This window comes from Barbus barbus (assembly GCF_936440315.1).
Source record: "Barbus barbus genome assembly, chromosome: 30".
In the NCBI taxonomy this organism is placed as follows: Eukaryota; Metazoa; Chordata; class Actinopteri; order Cypriniformes; family Cyprinidae; genus Barbus; species Barbus barbus.
In genome coordinates this window covers 27,221,419-27,248,318 of record NC_136758.1, presented here as the reverse complement: position 1 = coordinate 27,248,318, position 26,900 = coordinate 27,221,419, and the positions used below count along the sequence as shown (strand labels likewise).

At 35.9% G+C, this 26,900-nt stretch overlaps 2 protein-coding genes across 2 annotated transcripts; both read right to left on the bottom strand.

The window, feature by feature from the left end:
- Window positions 1–241: 241 nt before the first annotated feature.
- On the bottom strand, window positions 242–3,949 carry bmp2a (bone morphogenetic protein 2a). Its single transcript, XM_079385589.1, has 2 exons — window positions 2,913–3,949; window positions 242–2,154 (listed from the first exon to the last, which is right to left on the bottom strand). The coding sequence occupies exons 1-2, from the start codon at window positions 3,241–3,243 to the stop codon at window positions 1,319–1,321; spliced, it is 1,167 nt and encodes a 388-aa protein (XP_079241715.1). The 5' UTR covers window positions 3,244–3,949; the 3' UTR covers window positions 242–1,318.
- Window positions 3,950–4,980: 1,031 nt separating this feature from the next.
- gdf3 (growth differentiation factor 3) lies at window positions 4,981–7,276 on the bottom strand (the record flags this gene model as incomplete). Its single annotated transcript, XM_079386121.1, has 2 exons — window positions 4,981–5,819; window positions 7,042–7,276. The coding sequence occupies 2 exons, from the start codon at window positions 7,274–7,276 to the stop codon at window positions 4,981–4,983; spliced, it is 1,074 nt and encodes a 357-aa protein (XP_079242247.1).
- Between the last annotated feature and the right edge of the window lie 19,624 nt (window positions 7,277–26,900).

Below are 26,900 nucleotides of genomic sequence, written 5' to 3'. Positions count from 1 at the left end.
CTTGGTTTCTTCACAGACTATATTTTCAAGGGCCAACATGGAGAATGATTCACACGGGATAAGTAGACGTTGCTAAAGGGCACGTATTCTGAATATTTCAATTTTAAAATTAGATATAAAAATCTAGATAAGACTATAGTCATATCCAGTCACGTTTTCCAAAATGCATCTGATTTTGGCTATAAACTACAGCTGTAGAAACAAATGAAAGCATGCTTCATATTCTGTTTTTTTTTTTTTTCCACAGACATTTGACTTAAGCTAAGAAGTGTATGCTATATTTGTTTCTGTCAGCATTTTGCATTCTGTACTCTTTATTTTGAGCAACTTAATTACATGGCAATCCTCACATTTTAAACAAGGTCCCTCTAATTAAACACTTCCTAGCTCTTGACTTTAGAGCACCATGTAGTGAATGGCTCTTAATTAGCAAGGCTTCAATATAAAGCTGGAGGAAGCCACCTTTACGCAACCAATGCATAAAGACCCGTGTGAAGAAACACAATAGTCATTGTCTCCAGGCAATAGGTCGATTTCAAGAGCTCATACTGTGGGACTAAACTCACACCAGCTAATTTCCTGAGCATTCAGTGTCAACTACCCATCACATTGGTTTGAAATAAGTGCATTCACATTTACTGCCGCATCTCTAAAACACTGGCTCCGTCTACACTGCAAACTCCAGCTCTGCATGCTTTTTTGTTTTGATCGTTTGATGGAATTCGGTCAGATTTGGCCAATGCATTTCCAATGGTAAGTGCTTTGCAATATATTTTAATGCATTACTGCTTTAAATGCGTTTCCACCAAAGGTACGTAGCTTTTTTAGCATGAAGCTATTTTCTTCTTTGATTATGCATTAAAAATATGGCAACACTTTACAATAAGGTTCCATTTGTGAACATTAGTTAACATGAGCTAGCAAAAAAAAAAAAAAAAAAACTTTTGATTGATTTTTTTAATAATTTGTAAGTTTCAACATGAATCAATAAAATAAAAACGGTGCACGAATGTACTGCTTTGCATTGTTAGTTACTGCATTAACTAATGTTATCTAATGTTGGGATTGTAAAGTGTCACCAACTATTATACCAAATATTAAAAAATGATTGCGGTAGAAATAAATACAAAATATGCATACTCCATACGCGGATCAAAATGTACATCAGAAAAAGTTAGTTTAACTCTGATTAAAATATTTATTTTCCCAATAGTGAACATAAATATATCTTTATATACTTCTCCAAAATATGTGTTTTACTTTATTATAAATAAAGTTTAGTATTGGGAAAAATAAAGTGTCTGTAGACATCCGGGCGTCAGCGGCATCCGCAGCCCTCCACGACCATGTCCTGGTAGTTTTTTAAGATCACCCGCTCGTATTCGTCCAGATAGAGCAGCGAAACCGGGCTCAGGTCCGTGGGAACGCAGCAGGCCCGTGGAATGTTGCCGTTCACAGAGTTCACCAGTGTCTGTACAATAGCGTGGTTGGTGGAGTTCAGGTGGTCCGCCAGTGGAAACGGACACTCGCCCTGGCAGTAAAAGGCATGGTAGCCTGGCGGGGCGACTATCCAGTCGTTCCACCCCACGTCACTGAAGTCCACATACAGGGAATGTCTCCTGCAGTTGGCTTTTTGCTTCTTCCGCTGTTTGTTTGTCCGCACTTGCCTCTTCTCGCGAGAGTGCAGCACGTTTCCCTTCCCGTCGTGGCTGTAGGTCACCAACAGCGGCCTCATTTGGGGCCACGTGTCCTCTCTGTCATGCAGGGACCTGCTGATGCGGACGTGTCTTTTGGAGTCCTGTTCTGTGCGGTCCGGGTGAACTATTTCCACCACGAAGCCGTGGTTGGGATGCCCATCCGCGGTCCACCTCGTGACGGCGGGGCTCACGTCGAAACTCTCCCACTTGCTCAAGCTGTGCTGAACCAGCCTGGTGTCCAGGAGTCTCGTGATGGGTTCTTGAAAGGAACCGGACGGTTTGATGATCTCGTGAACGTTAATGCGGTGAAATCCCTCGCTGCCGTTGCTCACGACCTGCTCTCGGAAAATCCGCAGCTCCGCTGACGTCACAAACTCCTCGCCTAGGATGGAGGTCAGGTTGAAGAGGAAACGCTGAGTCGTCTTTCCGCTGGAACTGGACAGGTCCTCCATGGATTCTGGAAGAAAACCAGTCATAACGTTTATGGGAAGCTTTGGCTGTTTGAATCAATGCCAGTTCCTTGTACTCTGTCAAACTTCTTGTTTACACTCATTGACAGGATGTGACTTTTACTGACCTCTTACTGAACACACTGGTTGAAAACGCTTAAAAGTGATAACTTATCACGATTAACACAACATGATTACTTAAGAGGTGGTAAACGAACACAAAGGGCATTTCTAGTTCATTGCATGTCAGCCATTTATCATTTACATAATTTTTCTTTTTTAAATTGCTTGCAACTCAACAATGGAAACATTAAAAATCTTTTGAAATATATTCAAAAGCTCTTAACAGTAGTAGTAATACTAAAACCAAATACTTAAACATTAAAATTAATCATTAAATTAAAAATATTATATTTTATTTACTACAATAGGTAGTGAGATGAGCTGAGAGAGAAAAAAATAAAAAATAAAGACAAACTACAAACAAAATGCACCTGTAGCGGTACCATTGATAGCGAGCTAAATATATATATTTAGGAACTTACATATATAAACATTGCCATTTGGGAAACTTTTGGGACTACAGACTACAAAAAAATGAGCTCTGAACATCAGGCTTTGTATACATAAACTGCCATTTCCTCATCGAACAGTCTGTAGATAATCTCAATTCCTGTCAGGCACGCAGGAGACAGCAGATAAGAAAGAAAAGAAGGAATTTCGAGAAGGTGGAGAGCGAGGATTCTTGAAGTAAACACCTGCTTACCATCATGGTGGAAGCTCCTGATCGTATTCGCGCGGCTGGCAGATCTTTCCGAGCCTTTCCCCAAGGAGCCTTTGGGTCTGTTGCTGTTGTTCTGCTCCGCGTTCACCGAGTGCATCGAGTACAAGTCCATCATGTATTGTGGAACCACCGCAGACCTGCTGGGACTCGGTCTGTGTTTGAGTCCAAACATGCTCAGAAGTCGAAGTTCAAACGCGTGTAGGACATTCTGAGACAGAGAGGACCGGCCGATCTGGGGAACGAGTCCACTGGAGCCTCCAAAGAACACCTGAGTGACCATCAGAACCATCAGAGCGCAGCCGGAGGAGACCATGATCGCGCTAAACCTGACAGATCAGTGACGAACGAGATCAGATGGGCTCAGGCCAGGAGAAGTGACCATATTCCGTGTTTGATCGAGCCATTGTGAGAGTTTGGAGGATCCTTTGTGCATCAAAGCCACCGTAAGAGCCGCTTTACGGAGGAACGCAAACCTGCGCTAGATCCATCTGGATAGGAGAAGCTCCATGAGCCAAAACCTGGCATAGTAGAATTGCGCTCTTAAAATAACACAAAGCGTGAAAGTAGTACTACCAAACTTAAAAACTCGCAGATGCTCGACCTTAAACGCAAGTAAAGAGACTAAATCGAGTGCGTTCGCGATCTTCCCTGTAGGTGTACAAGTGCTTCAGATAAAGTCCAGTTTGATCTCCAAAGCGCAGTTGATCTTCTGTTCATGGCACACGAGATGATCAACACAGTCTGGTGGGGTCTTCGCATAAATCTGGTCCTCTTTTATAATCAGCTCCATCTTACAGATCTTACCTCTTCTTACACATATTCTACCGTCACCGCTGTACAAAGACAAGCCGTGGGTGTTGAAACGGAGAGAAGTACGCGTATAAAAGTCCACTTCATTCACAAAAAAAGTTTCTTCCTTTGCTAGGAGCGAAACAAGTCGCGGCGAGGGTTTGGGTACGTGTGTGTCCTTTACGCGCAGTGCGCAGCAGCGTCTCTCTCACTCTCTCTCTCCTCGTGTCTCATGTTTAACTCTTTGATGTCATGACAGAATTCATCAGCTCTGGACGTGAAAGGGTTCATGTGGACAAACGCGCCTTTGGGGAGTTCAGAGTTCATCTAATTTAGTAACATTGAAAAAAATATGGGAAGTTTCTGCTATATACAATTGCTTTAATAAAGTTATTAAACATACTTGGTTCTGGAATTGAATTCAATTAATCATTACTCTATCACGGAGAATTCCAGCAAACTCCATTTAGATCCCAAATGTTTAAACACTAAATGAAAAAAGGACGCCCACTACCTAGCGCTCATATTCAGAGCCAGTGCGCCAACTTGTGGCAACAACGGTTAATGCGAAGCAGGAGACCGGGGCTAGTTGTCACTTTTTGCTCCCGCCAATATTTCGTAGGGTGGGGTAAAAGTTAATTTGAAGACGGAAGTCTACAGTCAACATTTGAAGAGGATGAGAAAAAAAAAAAAAAAAAAAAAATTGGTCTCAATACAAGACAGTTTGTTTTAGGACAACTTTGAGAGGTTTTGATCCACTTCAAATGTTGACCATTGTAATTTCATAAAATATTTAAGCAATATTTTGTATGTAAACAGATTTTTACAATCTTTAAAAAAAAAAAAGAAAAAAAAAAAAGCTACAGGGGTTTATTTTTTATTTGCATTAGGGTTCACTCATTTACACAATATAAGATACATTAGTTTAAAAAGGACCCAATTCACCAAAATACTCCAATTTAAGCGATTTCATTTGTCCTTATATGAAATATTGCAAACTGTTTCCAACTCAGGTCCAATACATCATTAAAACTAACATTTCACTGGTCTAAATATTAAGAGCCACTGAAACCATGTTAGAGAAAAGCAAAAATCAATTATAAAACGAGTTTATTTTTAACAAATTACAGGATGAGCACATCCACATTTTTCCCACCATGTCCTCAGTGTCCAAGAAGAACCACATTATCATTGAACGAGTACGTAAAGCGCCATTTTAATATACAAGATATGGACTTCTGCATTTAAAAGGAGTTTGAGTTCATCTGCATCCACACTCATCCACCACCATGTCTTCATAATGTCTCAGAACCACATTATCGTTATTGTCGTAATAGAGCATGGAGACGGGGGACAGTTTGATAGGAACGCAGCAGGGCTGAGGTGTCCCTTTAGGATCCAACGAATGGACCAGCGTCTGCAGGATGGCATGGTTGGTCCCGTTCAAACTTTCACTCAGAGGGAAAGGACACTCTCCGTGGCAGTAATTGGCCAAATACCCCTGAGGCGCAATTATCCAATCCTGCCAACCCACGTCTTTGAATTCGATGTAAAGCCTTCTGGCTTTGCACACGTTACTGGGCGTCACAGGCAAGTAATACGCAGCGCTTCGCTTTCTCCTGGACCTGCATTGAAGCGGATTCAACGACACCACCACCAGAGACGTGTACAACTCTGGCATTTGAGCAATCTTCACAGCCGAATGTGGGTTTTTCACATATGCATGCTCCTGAAGCACGTTGCTCATGTGATTGAGCTGCAACTCAACTTGCATCCCGTAGTTCTTACCTGGTTTTCTCCAGGACTCGGCCAGTTCGGTCAGATTGACACGCACCGAAGCGTACGCACCAGGCCCAAACGACTGAGACAGGAGTAATTTACGGCTGGACTCGTGAGTCACTCCCTTCAGCGTGGTCCTCAAAACCCTGTACAGGTCCACGCTGAAAACATGCAGTCCCACGTGAGCCAGATCCTGTTTGAACTTCATTTCCAGCTGCGCAAAGGAGAGTTGCTCAACATCCTCCAGCACCGACATGTTGAAAAACAGATGCTTTCTCACACAATTAAAGCAGTGGATTGCCGGAGCAGATATCAGACAACCTGTTTGGGGAAAAACAAGCTTTGTGTTAAGGTGCAAGTGGTTTATTCCTGTTCTGCAGAACCTTTTGAACGGAGAAAAAAAAAAAAAAAAAAAAAAAAAAAAAAGGCAAGACACCACAGGTGAGCAGGGTAGAATAAAGAGATATTACCATACTTTCCCAGTTGATTACATTAAGAACTTCAAACATTAAGGCTTCTGAAATGGTTTAAATAAGCCAATGAGGCATCTAGTTAAACATGCACTAATTTGCATAAAATTCCAGAACGGTTTAGCATAAATATTTAAACCTGAACATTGGATAGATTTTGCGGACATGTTGAAAAGTTTTGTTTTTGGATCTCTTACTGCATAAAGCAGAAAATATGGTCAGAAAAAAAAAATTAGGTTATAAAATGGTTGCATAAAATAAGACGACATGTGAACAAACACTTCTATAAAAACCTTTAGAATAGAGATAGGAATAAAACCCTAAGTGTTGGTCTGTAAGCGTTGCAGAATCAGAGGGGAAAACAGTCTTTAAAAGATATACACTACTGAAATGCAAGACAAAAAGGTAAAGTTCAGTAATAAAATTAGGTGAATGATACATAGAGCCCTCTATAGAAACCCTCAGATAATATAGAAATTAAAACCATAAATTGTCTGTAAGTGCTGCTGAAGAGAAAAAAATAAAAATAGAGAAAACGGCCTTTAAAAATATTTTAAATATTTATTGATGCAAATAGATAGTTCATTAAAATAAACACCTAATGTGTGTTTTGCAGGTTCGCTTCCCACTAGTCTGAAACCTGTCATGAAGAGCAAAATAGCCCTAAAACTCAAAACTGACCAGAGCAAAGATATTTTTGCCTGTAGTGCCTTTAATAAAGGAGTTATTCCGGTTAAAGGGTGTAAGAGATTGCCTAAAGCTTTTTATAGTGCGACTTACAGAAAAATATACTGCCAATACTTGGTATTTGTGTAGTTCAGTTATCTGACCAACAATAATGATGTCACTTCCTGCAGGATGAGATCATAAAAGAAACTGGCTTTTGTTTGTTAGGGGTTTTAGGAGATACTAACATGAATAGAACAATTACTCAAAGAAAACAGGTTTTTGAAACACTGATGAGAGAAAAAAAAAAAAACATGCATTACCAAAATTGTATTCAAATTTCCAAATCTATGAGGAGAATATAATATACTGCATACCAAGATTGACCTAAACTCTCAAGGCCTCACCTTGATCCTGGATGAACCTGACAATATTCCCCCGGACTCCATACTCAGACACCACACATGGATCGGTGTCAGACGCCGAGGTCCGTTTGCTGCCCTTCTTGAACATTTTCCACAGCAGAGACGGCACTGGAGCCTGGTGTGATGGTTTCGGGCGTCTCGAGAGACCCATCGAACTTAAAAACAGCTTTTCCTGCATGTTAACATTTTCTGTGTCTATAAAAGTAAGAGAAAACATACATAACATTAAAAACAAGAGATTGCGAATCACACAGGGCATCATTAATGTGAGCAGCAGAGTCAAAGAAAACTCATAGCACAGACTGAGCCTTTTAAACAGCCGCTGATCAGCTTCAGATGATCAGCCAGACGAGTGAGGATTGACACCTGTGAGGTGATTGGTGGAGATAACAGCTGATGGACTGTGGGGGTCAAATCATTGATATGCAAATTAATGGCAATGGGCCTTTGATGTTTATAGGGGATCAGACCGATATACTGTCACAAACGTGCTACATTTTGCCATATTGTTTTTTTCAATTCTTAATGATTTTAACATTTGTTTTTATTTTTTTAATTAAAAATAAGGATAAAGCACAAATAAGAAATGGTATAGGTATTTTTAAGGGGCTCAGATTGTGTTGTATTTGACATTTAAACATGGTTACAATGTCATTCTGACACAACCCAACAATGAAAAAAAAGTTTCACTTGTTTCACAATTGTTTTCACAAGCAATTGTTTCACAAACAATTATAAAGAAATGGCAAGAAAATAGCATTAAATGTGAAATTTTGAATTAGAAAATCTGAAATAGTATTTTCTTGTCCTATAATCTTTGTTTAATTTACAACTTTCAAAAAATAATTTTTATAGTATAAAATGATTTAACAAACTGAAAGGAACTTACAAAAATACCTGTTTTTACCTTCTTTTTTTGGATGTACCATGAAGAGACATGATAGTACCTTGGAGTAACATGTAAAAACTATGGTACTTTCATGTGATGTAAAAAAAAAAAAATCTTTAATAGCAGACCAAATACGTATTCGTATGAAAAAATTAAAGGAAAATATAAAAAAGAGAAAGAAAGAGACTAAACATATAAATGTAACTTCTTTTTAAATATTGATAGTTACTCATTAACGAGTGTTTGTGCTTAAATTGAGGAATTCTAAGTTGAATTTAATAGTCAACAACTAAAATCCCCAACCCCAAAAAAGGACATAAATGAGTCAATAGTTATCATAGAGTAAGTCAAATCAAGTTGAGCTTTATAGTCATTCTGCTACATGTGGGGACATACACTGGAACGAAATGTCGTGTCTCGCAGGACCACGGTGCTACATAAATACAGACATACAACAATGAAGTAAAAAAACACTATAAACCTATACACTACTAACCTACTGACATATTTTAACTATAAGTATACTATATATAAGTATTTACCCTATACAAACTATAAAAGATAAAAAATACAACTATACAAATGCTTCACACAAATACTGTACATGTGCAAGGAGAGACATTTTGAGTCAAGCAGCTGGTTGGGGAACAGAGCAGGATGATTGTAGTGCATGAGCATGTAAACATACATATTTTGCTGAGTCTTCTGTGGGATTGTGTTCACGCAGCAGTGTGTGTAAAGTGTCTAGTGCACATAGAGGAGAGTGTGTAACTACAGGTGGTTTGTACAGGCCCACTCACCTGTGTGTAGCACACTTCCAATTGCACAAAAAAGTTCCATACAGTTTTTTCTTTGGTGTGGTAAGGTTTGGGGTGGGGGGTGGTCCATGTTTCAGCAGGTAGGGGTTTGCATGGGGTTTCAGAGGGGGGCGGGGTGGTTTGAGTTCAGGGCTCGCACAGCCTGGGGGAAAAAGCTGTTGAGCAGTCTGGCGGAGCGGGCTCTGATGCTCCGGTACCGTCTTCCTGATGGTAGGAGCTGGAAGAGACTGTGGGAGGGATGGGTGGAGTCCTTCACGATGCTGTTGGTTTTGCTGGAGCATCGTGTAAGGAAGATGTCCAGGATGGAGGGGAGAGGGGCACCGATGATCTTTGCAGCTGTGTTCACTGTCCGCTGGAGGGTCTTGCGGTCAGCAGCACTGCAGTTCCCGTATCAGACAGTGATGCAGCTGGTCAGCACACTCTCAATGGTGCCCCAGAATGTGGTGAGGATGGGTGGAGGGAGACTTGCTCTGATGAAGAACATGGACGGTAAGAGTATAGAGCTGTAAAATGAATGTGAAGCAGCTCACATCATTTGATCTTAGAAGAATTTGATGTGAAGAAATGTTTGCGTTTTTATAGAGCTCTCTGCTTTTGATTGTAGACCCTAGTATCAATTCTAAGCACAATGCTAAAGGAAATATTATCTTTTCCATGTAAGATTAAGCAAACCAGTTCTTCTACTCTGATTAACCTCTGAATGTTTTGGTGTGGGTTTTGTGATGCTGGATTTATGATCATTTTCACACTGATCAGACAGCAGCACTGTCTCTCCCTTCCTGGGCATCAGAGCGTCCATGTTCTTCATCAGACACATTCCTTCAGTCAAGTAAAGACTCTGACGAGACACAATGGATTGATGCATCAGGCCGTTACTGATAACAGGTTCCTGGCTGAACTCTGGGGCAGCATTCCATCTGCTGAACTCCACTGAGTGAAAAATTGACAGAAGAAGCTGTAAACAGACCCTGGAGAACAAAGTCCTGGAGTCGACAGTATCCAAATAAATAAAGAAATAAATAATGCTAGTGAATATTACTAACAACAACAATAAATAAACAACGTATGTTTACAAAAATAGAATAAAATAAAAGTAAAATAATATATATATATATAAATGCATATGAGAATGAATTGACATGTTTTGTAAGGTAATAAAATTATTTAACCCATTAAATGTTTTCTATAATATTATAAAGTCTACTATTAATCATAATAAATACTACTACTAATGAATAAAAATTTATATTTAAAAATATATAAATTATATGAAATATATTAAACATTGTAATAAATAATATACAAAAATGTTAAACGTTTCAGAAAACAAAGATGATGATTATGCATAATAATCATAAAAAAGAAACCATATATTTAAAATAAATTAAATTATATTTTATTGTATGTATATATATATGTATACACACACACTGTATATATACCCCAAAAATAAACAAATAATTATAGAAATATATATAGTAAATGGAATGCAAGTTTTGTAAACTGACAGTCCATATTTATATAAATATTTATACTAAAATATAGAAATTATATAAAATATATTCAATATTTATATAATAATAATGTAAGGTTGCTGCTTACCTTTTGGAAAACTTTTTCACGCCTGATCTCAAAATTTAAGAACAAAAGACAAAAAAGCTGCAATTGTTAAAAACATATATATGCTAAATACATGACATGCAAAATGCTAATACTGGAGAAACAGTTACTAGTGCGGTGTGAGGTTACAGCGCGAGCATTGTCACTGGAAACACAATATTCTGTGTGGTCTAGTCAGGATATGAAATACGGCCGTTTGAATAACATGACATTGTGTTCACCCCGTCATTCATCACAAACACACGTTGTGCTCTGAGGTTTCCCTCCTGATCTTCAGTTTCACAAACACAGGACGCAGAGAAGCCGTGCTCCATTATTCCTCAAGTGATGTAAGCTTCACCGTCATGATGTTTTTCAAACCTCACATTTCACTTGATATGAAAATATATTCTGTGTAATGGGGAATTTGACCGAATTGAGCCACAAAAAGCTCGTCTTTCACTGTTTACCTTCCCCTTCAAATTATGACTGTCACCCACCTCTCCCTAGAGGTCAAGTATGAGTTATATCTCATAATATCCGTAAATAATATCTTTCTGTACATATGCTGTATTGTCATTAAAATATTTTTAGAGGTTTTGTTGATATTTTTAAATTAGATTTTATTTTTAGCTTTCACTTTAATTTTAGTTAAAATTGTAGTTTGTTTTTGTCATTTTTATATATATATATGTCCATATAGTTTTTAATTCGTTTTAGTTATTTTAGGACTTCAAATGAAAGAAAATTAAAACCTTGGCAACTATCTGAAATAAAATAAGTTAATAAATTTCATTAATAAAATGATCAAATATTGGTTTAATGCAGAGTATTGTACATTTTGCTATTATTATTATTATTTCAGTTAGTTTATTTTTTTAGGTAATAATAATAACTCTGATATTTGACTATATATTAGTATATAGTGTAAATATCAGTCAATATATACATATACATAAATTTCATATCTTGTAATACCCAAGGATTTCAAATTAGTCTTCGAAAATTTGGCTTGGAGTTCATACTTGGAACGATTATAATAATTGATATTATGAATTAACTACAGGTTTACTGCATGCTATTGTTGACTTGATATTGGTTATGTTTAAAAGGAATAATGCATACTATACAGTACATACTATATCCTGCCTGCTATTTTCTAAAAATCATTTGATAAAAAAATACACAATATGCAAAGATGTAGCAAATGTTCAAAATGTAGCATGTTCCATCGTCGTCACGATCTCATTATTTTATTATGTGCATGTTGTGTACTTATAATCCATATAAATAAATATTACTTTGCACTTTTGAACCAGTTGTGTGTAAAAGGTTCTTTTGACCAATAAAATAATAAGAAAAGAAGAGCAAAAGTGCATACTGCATTCACTATTTTGCCAGTATGCATTTTTTCTCGCAGCACAATCCTTCAATCTTCAGTATGATGAATAAACTACAAACATATCACAATTTTAATATCTCTTTCCTGACTTATGACTTACTATATTGCCACAATTTTACACAAAATATTATTACTGGATTACTATTTACTTGCAAAAACAGTAGTTAGTATGGCATTCTGAACATACCCAGTGTCTTCAATGAGATATTAGTGTGTATCTCTATTACTAACCACCATATGAGAACCAGACCTGCAATGAAAGTAAATAAAGGCATAAGCTCAGTAAAATTACAGTATAAATAAGTATTGGTCATGCAAGTATATATCTGAGTGCTACAACACTGCAGTATTTGATGCAACCACATGTTGTTTAACGCTCAGAGAAACTCAAGCTGAAGAGAACCTCTCGAATCAATACGGAGAAGCTTCACTGCGTGATCTTTGGTTTGGATGTTTCTGAATGCTTTTATGGTTTACAGAGATGACTCTTCATCAGGCTTTGCCCCACATGCTCGGGGAATATTCATCTTCACCGTGTCTGTCTCCTTCATGAGCACTTCACATAATTACAGACTGAAGCTCTTCTAGACGTTACATCAATGCCACAAACAATCATCTCGTGTCTGGCCCCTCGTGGGTCATCTGTGAGGTGGATGAAGAAGATAACAACCTTTATCACTGCTAAACACATCAGTTACACAGACCATGATGTAGCGTTTAGCTGACCGGTGGAAAACGGCAATGAGCGGTTGCTGGAAAGACCCAAAATCATTCCTAATCATTCCCAGTGTTTTGATGTGATGAAGCTACACATTTGGCATGTGTTGCAATTATCTTGAGAAGCAAAGAGGTTGACTTACTGATTAGTTCCTGAGAGATTTTACATGAGCGGTGCTTGATTTCTGAACACATTATGATCTGTAAGCACAGCGTTTCCTGTAGAAACAATCATTAGGATGAAAATAAATACATTCTATCCATGTGTTTTGCAATCAATTAATGTTTGAGACTCACTTTAAAACATAAACTGTTACATTTATGGACAAACAGCAGCTGTGGTTGCCAGAAATCGAAAATATGGTGACAATGGTTCAGGTATTATGGAAAGGCATATTGGTGCTTGGATATTTCACAATTTATACACAACAAAACACACACGACTCTAAAACAAGGCTATAAATATGAACTAAATAACTTAAAATCACAAAACACAAATGTGCATTACTGAAAAATAAGTAACAAAACCATTTATATAAAATAAAATCATATGTAATGTGACTTTTAATAATGTTCTTTTCACTGTAAATTAAATGGTAATTCATAGTTTGTTTGTTTTTTTCTTGCAAAAACTATATTGGCAGTATTTTACATTAACATCACATACAATGCAATTTTAAAGGTTTTAGATTTGCTCACAATTTACTCATCCTCAGGCCATCCAAGATGTAGATGAGTTTGTTTCTTCATCAGATTTGGAGAAATGTAGCATTGCATCACTTGCTCACAAATAATTCCTCTGCAGTGAATGGGTGCCGTCAGAATGAGAGTCCAGACAGCTGATAAAAACATCACAATAATCCACACCACTCCAGTCCATCAGTGTCTCAGCAACAGATGCTCTGCAGTGAATGGGTGCCGTCAGAATGAGAGTCCAAACAGCTGATAAAAACATCACAATAATCCACACCACTCCAGTCCATCAATTAATGTACTGTGAAGAGAAAAGCTACTTGTTTGTAAGAAACAAATCCATCATTAAGATATTTATAACTTAAAACCATAGTCCATAATACATAATAACGCTTCCTCCAGTGAAAAAGTGTTCTGGTCTGAATCGGGAGAGAAATCTGCACAGATCAAGCAACACAGCTCCAAAACAGCTCGAAACAAATATGTGGCTGGATTTTGATGTGAGAGACAAAAGGAGATGATGTTTTCACTGGAGGAAGCGTCATTATGGATTCGTATTTTGGCTGGAAGCAACGGTTTGAGGTTAAAAACTTCTTGATGGATTTGTTTCTTACAAATATGTAGCTATTGTCTTCTCATGATGTTAACTGATGGACTGGAGTGGTGTGGATTACTTGTGGATTATTATGATGTTTTTATCAGCTGTTTGGACTCATTCTGACGGCACCCATTCACTGCAGAGGATCTTTTGCTCAAAGGCCTCAGCTACATTGATTCAACCAAATACACAAAAGCGACAAAGATATAGTTCTGTTTATCATCTCAAACCATCTCGAGTCTCAAACGGTGTATGCCTTAAAGGCAATAAACTATATGTTTGTTGTGCTAAAAGCTAGTCTGACAGGATTTACACTGCGTTTATCAATAATGCAGTGATTAAAAGGAACTGCTGAAAAGCAGCAGTTATCACTTTATCTACGAGAGGCCTGCTGAACGTCATCTGCATTTCCTCTGGCTGTTTGAGCAGCATGTCTTTGGGTGATCCAGACCACAACACACTATTAACAATGTGCAGAATCCCATCAGTCATACAGTTTTGACAAAAACCTTCCCCTTCCCCTTCCTCTCAATCTGTCACCGGAGGCCTGAAACCCTCACAAAGACCTGCTGAACATATGTCATGTTATGCTGAACGCTGTCTTTGTCCTTAAAACTAAAGACAAACATCTTATTGTTAGAAATAAAAGGTGCAAACTTGTAAGGTAAAGACAACACTGTTGACCTACACATCTTACCTAGTATGCAGTAATTCTGTCATAACTGCTGGTCGAGTGGAAACTGAGTGAATAATGCAAAACTGGCAACAAATGATTTGGTTGAAACACCTTTCTGTAGCTCAAACAATGCAAAGATCATGGGCTTAATTCACAGGAAATTCTCAAACCTCTCCAAATGAGTATTATTCTGTATGCAGATGTTTATTGTTTTTTAAACTCAAATAATTGCAACATGAGCCAAATGTGTAGCTTTATCAAACAGCGGTAAGGTCATGGGTTCGGTTCACAGGAAATGCATTAACTGATAAAATGTACACCTTAAATGCAATGCAAGTCACTTCAAATGCATACATGCAAATGTAACAACTTTATCATGACTTGCTGTTTAATGCAGAACTGGGAACAATTTTTTTTTTAAACGTATGTTTGTTGCTCAAACAATGCCAAGGTCATGGGTTTGATTCCCTGGAAATTATCATTAACTCTCCAAATGAATAATATTCTGTAAGCAGACATCCTTTTTTACTCAATTAACTGCAATACATAGCAAAATGTGTAGCTTCATCAAACAGCAGCTAGGTTGTGGGTTCGATTCCCAGGAAATGCATGAACAGATCAAATGTACACCTATAGTGCAATGTAAGTCACTTTGGATAAAAGCATCTATCAAATGTAACACCTTTATCATAATTTGCTGTTTAATGCAAAACTGGGAACAACAGATTTTATTTCCTTCAGCTCAAAAAATAGCATGGCTTGATTCCCTGCAAATTCTCATAATCTCTTCAAATTATTATTATTCTACATGCACTCAATTACACTCAATTAAAAGCAACACATGCCCCCATTCTGTAGCTTTATCAAACACTGGCAAGGTCATGGATTTGATTCCCAGTGATTGCATGAACTGATAAAATGTACATCTTCAATGCAAGTCACTTTGGATAAAAGCATCTGTCAAATGCATGCATGAAAATGTAAAATCTTTATCATAACCTGATTTTTCATGCAAAACTGGGAACAACTGATTGTGTACAAAAACACGTTAATGTAGCTCAAACAATGCCATGGATATGGGGTTGAAATTCTCATGAACTTTGCAAATGATTATTATTGGACGTGCAGATTTTTTTCTTTTTTTACTCAAATAATTGCAACACATGCAAAATATGTAGCTTCATCACACAGCGGCAAGGTAATGGGTTCGATTCCTAGGAAACACATGAGCTGATAAAATGTACACCTTCAATGCAACGCAAGACACTTCGTCTGCTAAATGCATGAATGCAATTGTAAAGTTTTGTTCATTGTAATTATAATTTGTTGTTTGAACCTAGTCTTTTAGGCTTACATACATTTTTGGGATTTGTTCACAACCATGAAGAAAAATGTAGCATATGATGGGTATAAAAGCTCTATAAATACTCAAATTTATGTCCATCAAAATTTTAAACCTAAAATAAATTATAATCACATTCCAAAAATAAACGAATCATTAAATTAATAATAAGTCCTATACTTATATAATATTATGTCCATCAATATTTTATTGAATATTCATGGACATACATAATTTATCCTGTTATCCAATGTGACTAATAGTGCATTATATATTGTACCAATTTTTTATATATTGTACCAATCAAACCTATGACTGTTGCGAGCACTATGCTTTACCAAGTGAGTTACAGGAAACCTATATAAAACGGACAGAAAACGACTAAAAATCAAATAAATAGAGCAGCTGTGTAGACAGAAATAAGGCCACTAACTTATATAAGACCAGCAGTGAACAAAATGTATGCTTTTAATGTAGCAAGACATATTTTGAGTACATGTGATTAAAATTATATATATTTTTAAATAAATTAAACAGATCACCACAGGTATTCTGTACTTTTTCTATTTTGTTAACCTTTGTTGTTTGTTCAAGTGCCTTTAGCATCATTCTGAGCTATTGTAAATGTACAGTAAGTAGTTTTCTGCTGCTGGAGCAGCATTATTTCCTACACAAACTCAATGAAGATCTTTCCCGCTGTTAGCATTGTGGGTAAGGGATGGAGGGAGTTGGACAGGCGGTCTTTATTTCAGCACGCTGGCACAGACGGCGGACCCCGGCCGCATCTGTCAATGTGTGTGACATTGATCTCTGTGGCTTGAGCTCAGCCTGACCAGTGGATTTTTGTGGATTTCTGTGCAACTTCCATTTATAGTTTTCCACCAGGAGTTTAGCTTTTCTACTACGACAGTTTCAGCTTTTAAATCTGGGTTAAATTAACGGTAAAATACTGGCAGCAGGGTTTCCAGCTGTGTACCGTAATTTTACATTTTCATTACCGTAATCTAAATTACAACTTCTCTGTAAATTAACAGTAAAATATTGGCAGCAGGGTTTCCAGCTGTGTACCCTAATTTGACATTTTCATTACCGTAATCTAAATTACAACTTCTCTGTAAATTAACAGTAAAATACTGGCAGCAGGGTTTCCAGCTGTGTACCGTAATTTTACATTTTCATTACCGTAATCTAAATTACAACTTCTCTGTAAATTAACGGTAAAATACCGGCAGCAGGGTTTCCAGCTGTGTACCGTAATTTGACATTTTCATTACCGTAATCTAAATTACAACTTCTCTGTAAATTAACGGTAAAATACCGGCAGCAGGGTTTCCAGCTGTGTACTGTAATTTTACATTTTCATTTCCGTAATCTAAATTACAACAACTCTGTAATTTAAGAATAAAATACTGGCAGCAGGGTTATAAATTATTCAAATTAGGGTAAAAGGAAGTATACTGTCTGTAGTATGATACATGGTTATTTACCTCACATCTTCTGGTCTCTAGATGTGGCTCAGGTCATTTGATGTGGGTCTCAGGGTTATTACAGTTAACTAAAACAAAACTTAAAGCTAAAGCCATAAAACACACACATTTTCATTAATTGAAATCACATAAATGTTGACTAAAATACAATAAAAAAGAAAATTGTATTTTAGCTACATTTCTCATTTTTATTTAGGTTAACTTAAGTAAAATAACTAAAACAAAATAAAAATAAATTATTAATATTTATTATGTATACGTAAACATTATATATATATATATATATATATATATATATTAAACAATTATATTCCTCATTTGTAAGTCGCTTTGGATAAAAGCGTAAAAAAGTCGCTTTGGATAAAAGCGTATAAAATTATAATAAAAATTATAAATTATAAAATTATAATTTAAAAATTATAAAAATATAATAGTATACAGTCCAGCAGGTAAAAAGGGTATAGCACATGATTTGAGGAATCATTCATGTCTGGATCCCAAAAAGCCACAGGTCGAATCACACATCAAAGTTGAACACTTAATCTTAGAGGTCTGATCCCATCACTAAGATTAAGTATGAGTAACAGATATAGATACACTTGCAGAAACACATGACTAATAATGACACGATGCTCTCTAGTAGATACAGCAGCTCAAGCTCTGCTCTTCTCATTAAACCGGACAGATGTTTTTCTGCGGTCTCTTTTGGGTAGGAAATGATCACAGATGATTGTGGCTACTGCTAAGAGTATCACAGTGTGTGAATTTGTCAAACATTTGCATCGGCAGAAACTGGAATTTCCTGCTCTTAGAGGAAAAATAAGCAAGATTTAATGGCATTCGAGCATGCATTGAGCCCATAATGCACTGCAGTGTCCTAAAATGACATGCAGTTATTAAAGAGATAATCTCAGTTTTATCATTTCTCATCATAAACCACTTCCCCTTTCCAGATAAACTGCATACAGCATCTAAAAATTCAAAAGCACAGTCTAGTTTTTTTTGTGCAGTAAATTATAATTAATATATGTTCAATAAACAGAGCAATAGATCAAATATAGACCCCATAGAGCACAAAATAAAAATTTTGACATGTTTTTGTTGTTAAATTAAAGGTGAAAATACAGGTAAAAAATATACATCCAGAAAATATGTTTAAATTATATTTTAATTATTTGTCCTGATAATGTTGTTTTGCATTAGAACGTGATTAGAGGTGAAACAAGGCAACATCAATATGATTATAGGTCAATGATTAATAAAAAGTATATTAAACCCATACAGCACAAAAAAAAAAAAAATTATATATATATATATATATATATATATATATATATATATATATATATATATATATATATATATGTATAAATGGCAATAGAAATAAATTTAAAATCAGGGTTCAATAAATATTTAAACTATTAAACCCATACAGTAATCAATCAATTTTTTTATGGTAAAATACAGGTGAAATATATTAAATGCATATATAAAATTAGTGCTGTCAAACGATTAATCACATTCAAAATAAAAGTTTTTGTTTACATAATATATATGTGTGTACTGTGTATATTTATTATGTATATATAAACACACACACACATACAGTATACATATTGAAAATATTTACATGTATATACATTTAGATATTTATATTCCTATATTTTATATTATATACAAATATATTTAATATATAAACATAACATATTTGACTTAAATACATGCATGTGTTTGTATTTATATATACATAAATATACACTATAAACATACATGTAAACAAAAACTTTTATTTTGGATGCGATTAATCGTTTGACAGCACTAATAAAAATTGTATTTTATTTGGATTTTTAATTGAATATATTAAGTCTTTTTTTAGCATTTATTGTATATTTTAAATATCAATGTGCAGTGAACTTTTAAACTAAAACCATACAGAACAAACTACATTTTATTTATATTTTTATGTTAAAATACAGGTATCATTATATTTAAATTACATTTTTATAAAGCCCATTGTAGCTGTTTCTTCTGCACATTTATTTATTTACAATGTATGAAACAAAAATACTGAAGCAAGAATATAAAACAGTTCACAATATTTATGCATACAGTATGTTGTTTCAACAAATTCTAAACTTGTATCGGATTCAAGTGGTGCATTTTATCATTATGAATCAACAGATACTTTCAGTTTTATCATGTCTCATCATAAAAGCTCCAGCACTTCCCCTTTCCTGATAAACCGCAGCGCTCAGAAACACTGTCACTTGCAGCCAAAGTCCTGCCTGGTGCTTTCTGCAGTAAATTATAATTATTATCTGTTTCAAAGGCTTTGAAAGAGCAGGAGGTTAATGAGTCAGAGAGCACTTTCATGTGGTGGAGGCTGAACACACGGTGTCCGGTGGACAGTATCTGCTGCATCTGGGTCCGGTGCAGCACACAGGGGCTGCAGAAGAGCATTGCAAACATTCCCTTCTAATTGTACACTTGTTGTCTTCAAAGGACAGAAGCTGTAGTCTAGATTCATGGAATCTGGGATACAACAATAAGCCACACATCCGTCCAGCCCAAAGCCGCAGGCTATTTAAAGATAAAGTAGGCTGTAGTTTTTTGCCACTAAATGAAGCACCCACCCTTCCGCCGCGCTACATATTGGAAACAGATGCCTTCGGTTGTGATGCTCAGCTAATTTTTGTGGATTGCGATTTTGTTTTTTTATTTTTTTTGCTGGATCTAGATTACAGTTGGTTGGCTAAGCCATTATAAACAATTCATTATTAATCACAGTTTAGCACTGATATAATGTGCAACAAACAGAACAACAAACATAATGACTGTTTTCAAACAGGTTCCATTAGTCCCGCCTCCAAACTCACACCATTGGTCAATGTTAGAATTTCAGTACTTAAAAAACAAAAGACACTTTTCTGTTAAGAAACACGAATTGATTAATATATTGTTTGAATGCCACTATTGTCCTACATTTAAGAGAGAATGTTTTGCACATGACAGATTAAGTCATGATTAGATTGTAGCTGAATAAGGTGAATTGTGGCAATAGCAATATGATATATATACACATACATACACACACACACACACACACACACACACACATATATATACACATATATATTTCAAAGAAAATATAAAAAATATTGACATGAGTGAGTGCTCCACCACGTAATATAGTTAATTGGGATAATTGTAATCTGTTTATTGACATGTTACAGCGGCTTTGAACGAAGCTCATCCAGCAGGATCTGGTGAACTCTCTCCTTAATAAACTGCTCACATGCATTAAGAGCATCAGGTTGAAACGCATGAGTGATCAGTCTATCAGCAGCAGCATTTCTCTTTCATTTGAGCTGACAGTGTAAGATCGATTCTCGGTGGTGTTTGATGTCTCAGCTGTGTTGTGAGACGCTCCCTACTTATACCATAATTACTGCATCTGCTCTGTATTTAACCTGTTAACCCGCATCGGCCCGCGGGCGGGCCGGAAGGGCGTGGTCGGGCGTGGTCGGACTTTTTATTACCTTTGTTTTAGAACAATATTCAATCAATTATCATTAACTATATATCATTTGAAAGCTAAAACACTCAAGATTAACGATGTGAGCTTGTTTTTGAAATCAATACACCAGAGAGGAAAGGGTTAACAGAAATGCTGAAAGACCGGCCATTTAAAATGAACAAAGCGAACCGCAGTACTCACGTTTGATCGCCAATAGCGCTGGTCAGCTCAGACTATTCCAAGACACACCAGCATACATTTCAAGAGAAGGGTCCACTCTTCAAAATGCATCCACTTTTTAATCCAAAACAACGAAAAAATAGGGGAAAACACGATAGATCCTCCTTTGTTTACATAAGCGATTCGAGTTATAGTTATCGATAGCGTCCATTTTCCAATAAATATCGATTATAATTCGTATTCCAGCTTTGAAACGCCATCTATTTCCAGCAGAATCGTCTCTTCCGAGTAAGAATAGCCCTCCCTCGTCTCTCTCCTTCAATCGCAGGAGCTGTTATAACCCGGGACAGTAAGCGCGTCCGTGAATGGGTCAGCGAGGTGTCAATCCGGACACATCACAATAGGGGTGTTTGAACCCAGCCAATGCCTCGCCAGCACAGTTTTGATGGATGGAAGTGTTAGCCAACCACAAGGACGTTTAAAGTGATTGACAGTTTGAATAGTTTACGTAAGATTGTTTAGAGAATAGCTCGGCGTATTGTCCGTGTGTTTTCGTGCGCTCTCGGGTTACGCATGAAGCGTACACATAATGGCGTCGCAGCGCTACACAGACTGGCTATCAGCGAACAGATGTTGTCCAAAGCTCACATCTGAATCTCTCCATCATGGATCTTCGACTTGAGAAGTGTTTCTGTGGCGTTTGGTGGTGTTTTGGAGGACGTGGGGAGAAAAATGGCTAATTTAGTAGCCGAATACGCGCTGAGATCGCTGGGAAGCGTGGATAGCATTAGCACGTAAGTGTCTCCACCCTCCTCTTGAATGTTTATGTGTCTTTATCATGTATTTGCAGCTTTTGTTTCATGTTAGCTGTTTTAGATTCTAAAAATGACAACGGAGAGGGATAATATGAGGGGATTACATGAGTTTTGTTCGTGTGGGTGGGTGGGTGTGTTTGTTTGTGGGTATGTCCCGGTTATTGTGTGTGTGTGCGTGCGCGCGTGTGTGTGTGTGTGTACAAAATGTAAACAGTGTTGCAAGTTTGATTTGTTTTGCTTACACACTTTCTCACTCTTTTTCTCTCACTCTTCCCTGTCTTTTCAGAGGTCTGGTGAATCCAGATGGTCAGAAAAAAAACCATTTTAGTGGCTGCTAGAGCGTCTTCCTCCACTGTAAATACTGTAAATAGTTTTTTTTTTTTATTATTTAGTAATATTAGTAATAGTAATCTATTACTATATTAGTAAAATAGTAATATTCATAATATTCACCATATAAAATAAATAAAAAATACAAATGTTGTAAAAACAATGTATTTTGCATGTTTTGTGTTTTCACTAGTTCAAAAATGATCAAATCTGTTTTGGTTCACTGTTTTCATTATTGGAATTGTTCAGAATAAAGACTGTTTAGTTATGTTCAAAATCTGAAATAGTTTTGTGTTTTTTTGTGGTTTCATTGGTAGAGCAGTTCTGAATTGATATACATATGTAGTATGCAGTGTCTTATGGAGTCTCTAAATAGCATTTTTGAAAGGATTCCTAGACTTTTCTTGAAATAAAATATCCAAATGACTTTTCCAAAGCTTTTCTTGAAATGAAATACCATAAAGATGTACTTTCTGTAAGTCTTTACCTATAAAAAATTTATTATTTCATATTTTATTTCAGGAAATATTTAGGCGTTTTTTTTCAAAAATGCCATTTGTAGACTAACCAAATGACTAAATGAGTCAGCACTACAAATGCTGTTCAGAAATAGTTTTTTATTGTGTGTTTTGGTGGGCAGAGCAGTTCTGAATTGATATACATATATGTATTATGTAGTTTTGACTCATTTGGACATTTGTTTACAAAGTGTCTATTTGGGGTCTCCAAATGGCTTTTTTGAAAGGACGCCTAGATTTTTTTTAAATAAAAGCTTACAGAAACTACATTTTTGGGAGTATCATCCTCAAATTTGAATCAAAACATGGTCAGATGTTCAGCTTTATCTTTATGGTGTTTTCAGGCCTTTGGCATGAAAGTCTCATCCATTTTTCCCTTAGTGAGCTTCATTAAAACATATCGCGAGTCAATTTCATGTATATTTTACCTTGTTTTACTCTATTGCTATACTAATTTTGAGTTATTATGACTCTAGAGTAACAAAGGATCAAGTGTCTAGTTTCAAACAACACCAGATTTTTAAATATAGACCTTAGGGTTCAAGAGCTACAGACATTTTTATTTGGTTATATCGTTTTTTACAAAATGCTCAAAAATAGGGGCGCAGGGTAACAGGTTAAAGACCTCCAACTCAATGTTTTGACAACTTTATAGCCACACTTAACTGTCAGCGAAAGATCTGACGTGTTCAGAGAAATGTTTAGGGGGACAACAATAAGTGACTGCATGTTTAAAGGCATCATACACACTATTTCATTGCACAGTGATTAATGGAAACTTTCAGATGAGAAATAGTTGTCATTTCCTAGATAGTGGTTGATAACTTTTCAAGTTATGAATCCTCATTAGAGTTTGAATGCATGTCATCCCTGTTCTGCAGAACCATATACTTACTGATGTTTTTGCTGCTGTTTTCCCACTAAAATGATGTCACTTCCTAAACCTAGAGGATGACGTCACTGAGGTTTGTCCTAGTTTTATGATACTTTCTAAAAACAATTTGTTATATATATATATATATATATATATATATATATATATATATATATATATATATATATATATATGATTAAATAAAAGAAAATATTTTTAAAAAATAATATATTATAATATTTTAACATGTAACATTAACATTTTAACATATTTTAAGTTTTTGTCAAGACAGCATTTCTCATTTTTGACTTGACATACTAAAATACTTAAAACTGAAATAAAAATGTATAGATTTTTGTTTTTTTTTAAATGATAAAAAATGACTAAAACATATTTTGATTGATGTTATGAAGGAAAAAATAAAGAAATCAGGGTTATTATAGTTAAAATAAAATATTTACAAAATTACCCATAAAAGCATATTGTAAAATATAATAAAAAATATCAATTATAATAAAAATCGTATAATTATATCATAAATTATATACATGTCGTAATTATAACATAAAATCTAATATAATAAAACAATATTTTATTTCAACATTTCTCATTTTTATTTCACTTCATTTGATGTACTAAAATAACTAACACTGAAATAAAAAAAATAGTAATAAAAAAAATAGAAAAGCCACCTGTGACAAACACAAGGATGAATCTTAATTTCGATGTTGTCAAATAATTAAGATTCATCCTTGTGTTTACTTAACTGTCATAAAATGCTGATATAATATAATAATGAACGGTGTGAAAATAGAAAAAAAGCTAAATAAGGACATCTCCGGTCATCTCATCACAGAGCAATCCGAAAAGTGTCAGGCTAATCAACTAAACGTCTATTTTTCAGAATCGCTGCATTCCTTCACACGAGGTTTCTACAATCAGTCCAGAATTATCTTGTTGTAAAAGGTTGAAAGGGAAGATCTGAATGAAAGGCAAGGATATAATCATCGCTGCATGTGATGCAACCCATCCGAGGATTTACAGGCCGACATGTGAGGGCAAGCGTTTTACACCGACAGAAGAAAAGAAAAAGCGTGAGGAGGACATGCCGGACTCTAAAACAAAAAGACAAGCATCCATTGTGTCCAAACCAACACGTCCCAATGCATCCTGGGACACGCAATGTGGGCAAGGTGTGTAAACACATCAGGGCACGCTGTCATGGCTTTCAAGTGCTGCTGATGAATACATTATTAAAATAGCGGAGGGAAAGTACATCTCCTGAATGGGCCGCTAACATGCAGAAGCTTGAATCACGCAGTGCCACTGTACACACACGTCCCGCTTAGGACCACAGGCAGGTGTCTGCGGCCGGAGGGCTTTGGGAGAGCTGCCAGATGATTTTGTTTAGAAAGACAATAAGAGCGCTGAGGTTTCCAGTTTCTGAGGATGCAAACTAAGACACCGGCGCGTCTGAGCTGCAGAAGTTGGGAGTTTTGCCCATTGTGCCCATAAAGAATAACTGTTAGCCAAACAATACGCTTATTATGGAGAATGTGTGTGTTTTCCTGCTGCGTTCGGTCACAGCTGGTTCGCAGAGGGAAGTTATATTTAATTGTGGTGTTCTTCTCTTCCTGAAGGCTGCTTCTGAGAAATATACAGTATTGTTCAAAAGAAGTCGGTGAGACATCAAGTTATTTGATTAAAAATACAGTAAAAACAGAAAAAATGTGAAATGTTATTTACATTTAAAATAGCTGTTTTCTATTTGGATACATTTTAAGATGGAATTTATTGCTGTGATGCAAAGCTGAATTTTCAGCATCATTACTCTTAAGTGTCACATGATCTTTCAGAAATCATTCTAATATACTGATGTGCTGCTTCATATTTTTGTGGAAACCATGAATTCAAATAGAAAATAGCTATTTTAAATTGTAATCATGTTTCACAGTTCTGTTTTTATGTATTTTTGATTAAATAAATGCAACCTGAAATTTTTTTTTTCAAAAAAGTAGCACATATGAGTTGTGCATTATATTCCATGTCTTCTGAAGTCATACAATAGCTTTACATGGGAAAATTTGTCATTATTTGCAGAAATGCTTTTGAAATTCACATTTGAACATCTTAAGATGACAAGATGATGCACCAGTAACTGTCCTTCATAACAAGCACTAATTACCTGACTAATATTACAGCTGAGGTTGAAGAGTTGAAGGTGAGCGTGAACTCTGGCTCAGGTCAGGAGGTGAGCGTTTCTGCTTGTAAGCGTGTGAGTGGGCATGCAGATGTTTGTGGATGTGGTTATGATTAAGCAGGTCCAATGAGTGAGCACTGTGCAAAAAATAAAATGACCATATTCACCATAGCTACCGCCAAAACACTACAGTATTGTTTACTGTCAAACCACAAATTAAAAAGGATCTCCTTTATACCACATTAGACACATTCAGAACTTTTTGTAGGAATATTATAACCACTAATTGTGTTAGCAACTAATACACTACAGCTGAAATAATTTGATATTGACATTATGGATTAACATACACCAAAACTTATAAATCACTATGACATAAACAAATACAGTAGATTCTGCATTTACAAAAGAGCACAATTGTATTGAATGCACACAAATGTATACACAGTGAGTTAAATGAAGAAGAGAAGGTCTGCCAAAATTAAGCAAAATGAAGTGATGCTGCCCTCTGTTGAGCAAAGAACACTGACCATAAACAGACCTCCAACTGACATTACTGGATTATGAAATGAAAGTTATATAATAAAGAGCTATTGAGTTATGTTTTTATTCAAAGGGTGGACTCTTGAATTACCCTTAAATATGCCTGAACGTTTTTTTTATATAATGTAATTAATTTAATAATTATTAATTGACAGCTTTATTTGTGAAGCATTATGTTCAGTGATAAGAAAACAAAACAATATTATATTATATTATATTATTGTTACATCCCTAGGATGTATGCATTTAAAAATTCATTGTTGAAGTGTGTTTTCCCACCCCTTTGGGTGTGGTTATGTTTCCCCTGTGTGCTCTCTCTCTCTCGTTCTCTCTCTCTCTCTCTCTCTCTCTCTCTCTCACTCTCTCTCTCACTCTCTCTCTCTCTCTCTCTCTCTGATTGCTTGGCAGTTGCAAATTGCCCACAGGTGGTGATCATCAGAGAGACACTGCTGGGAGAGGTTCACTTCTTCTCTGCTCCAGATTTGTGTTGGGTGTTGTCTAAGTCTTTGTCTGTTGAGTGTGGTGCAAACTTTCATCATTTATCCTTGAAATAGCTTTTGATTGCTACAAGTATATTCCTGTTGTTTAGCAGTGTTGGACTGATACTAGACAGGTGTGTCTACATTTACTTAGGTTCTGTGTT

Excerpts from the sequence above, each read along its gene's own strand:
- bmp2a (XM_079385589.1), bottom strand. The coding sequence starts at position 3,243 with ATGGTCTCCTCCGGCTGCGCTCTGATGGTTCTGATGGTCACTCAGGTG. Across the intron at positions 2,155-2,912 it reads CAGGAGCTTCCACCATGATG|AATCCATGGAGGACCTGTCC; the intron begins GTAAGCAGGTGT and ends GTTTTCTTCCAG.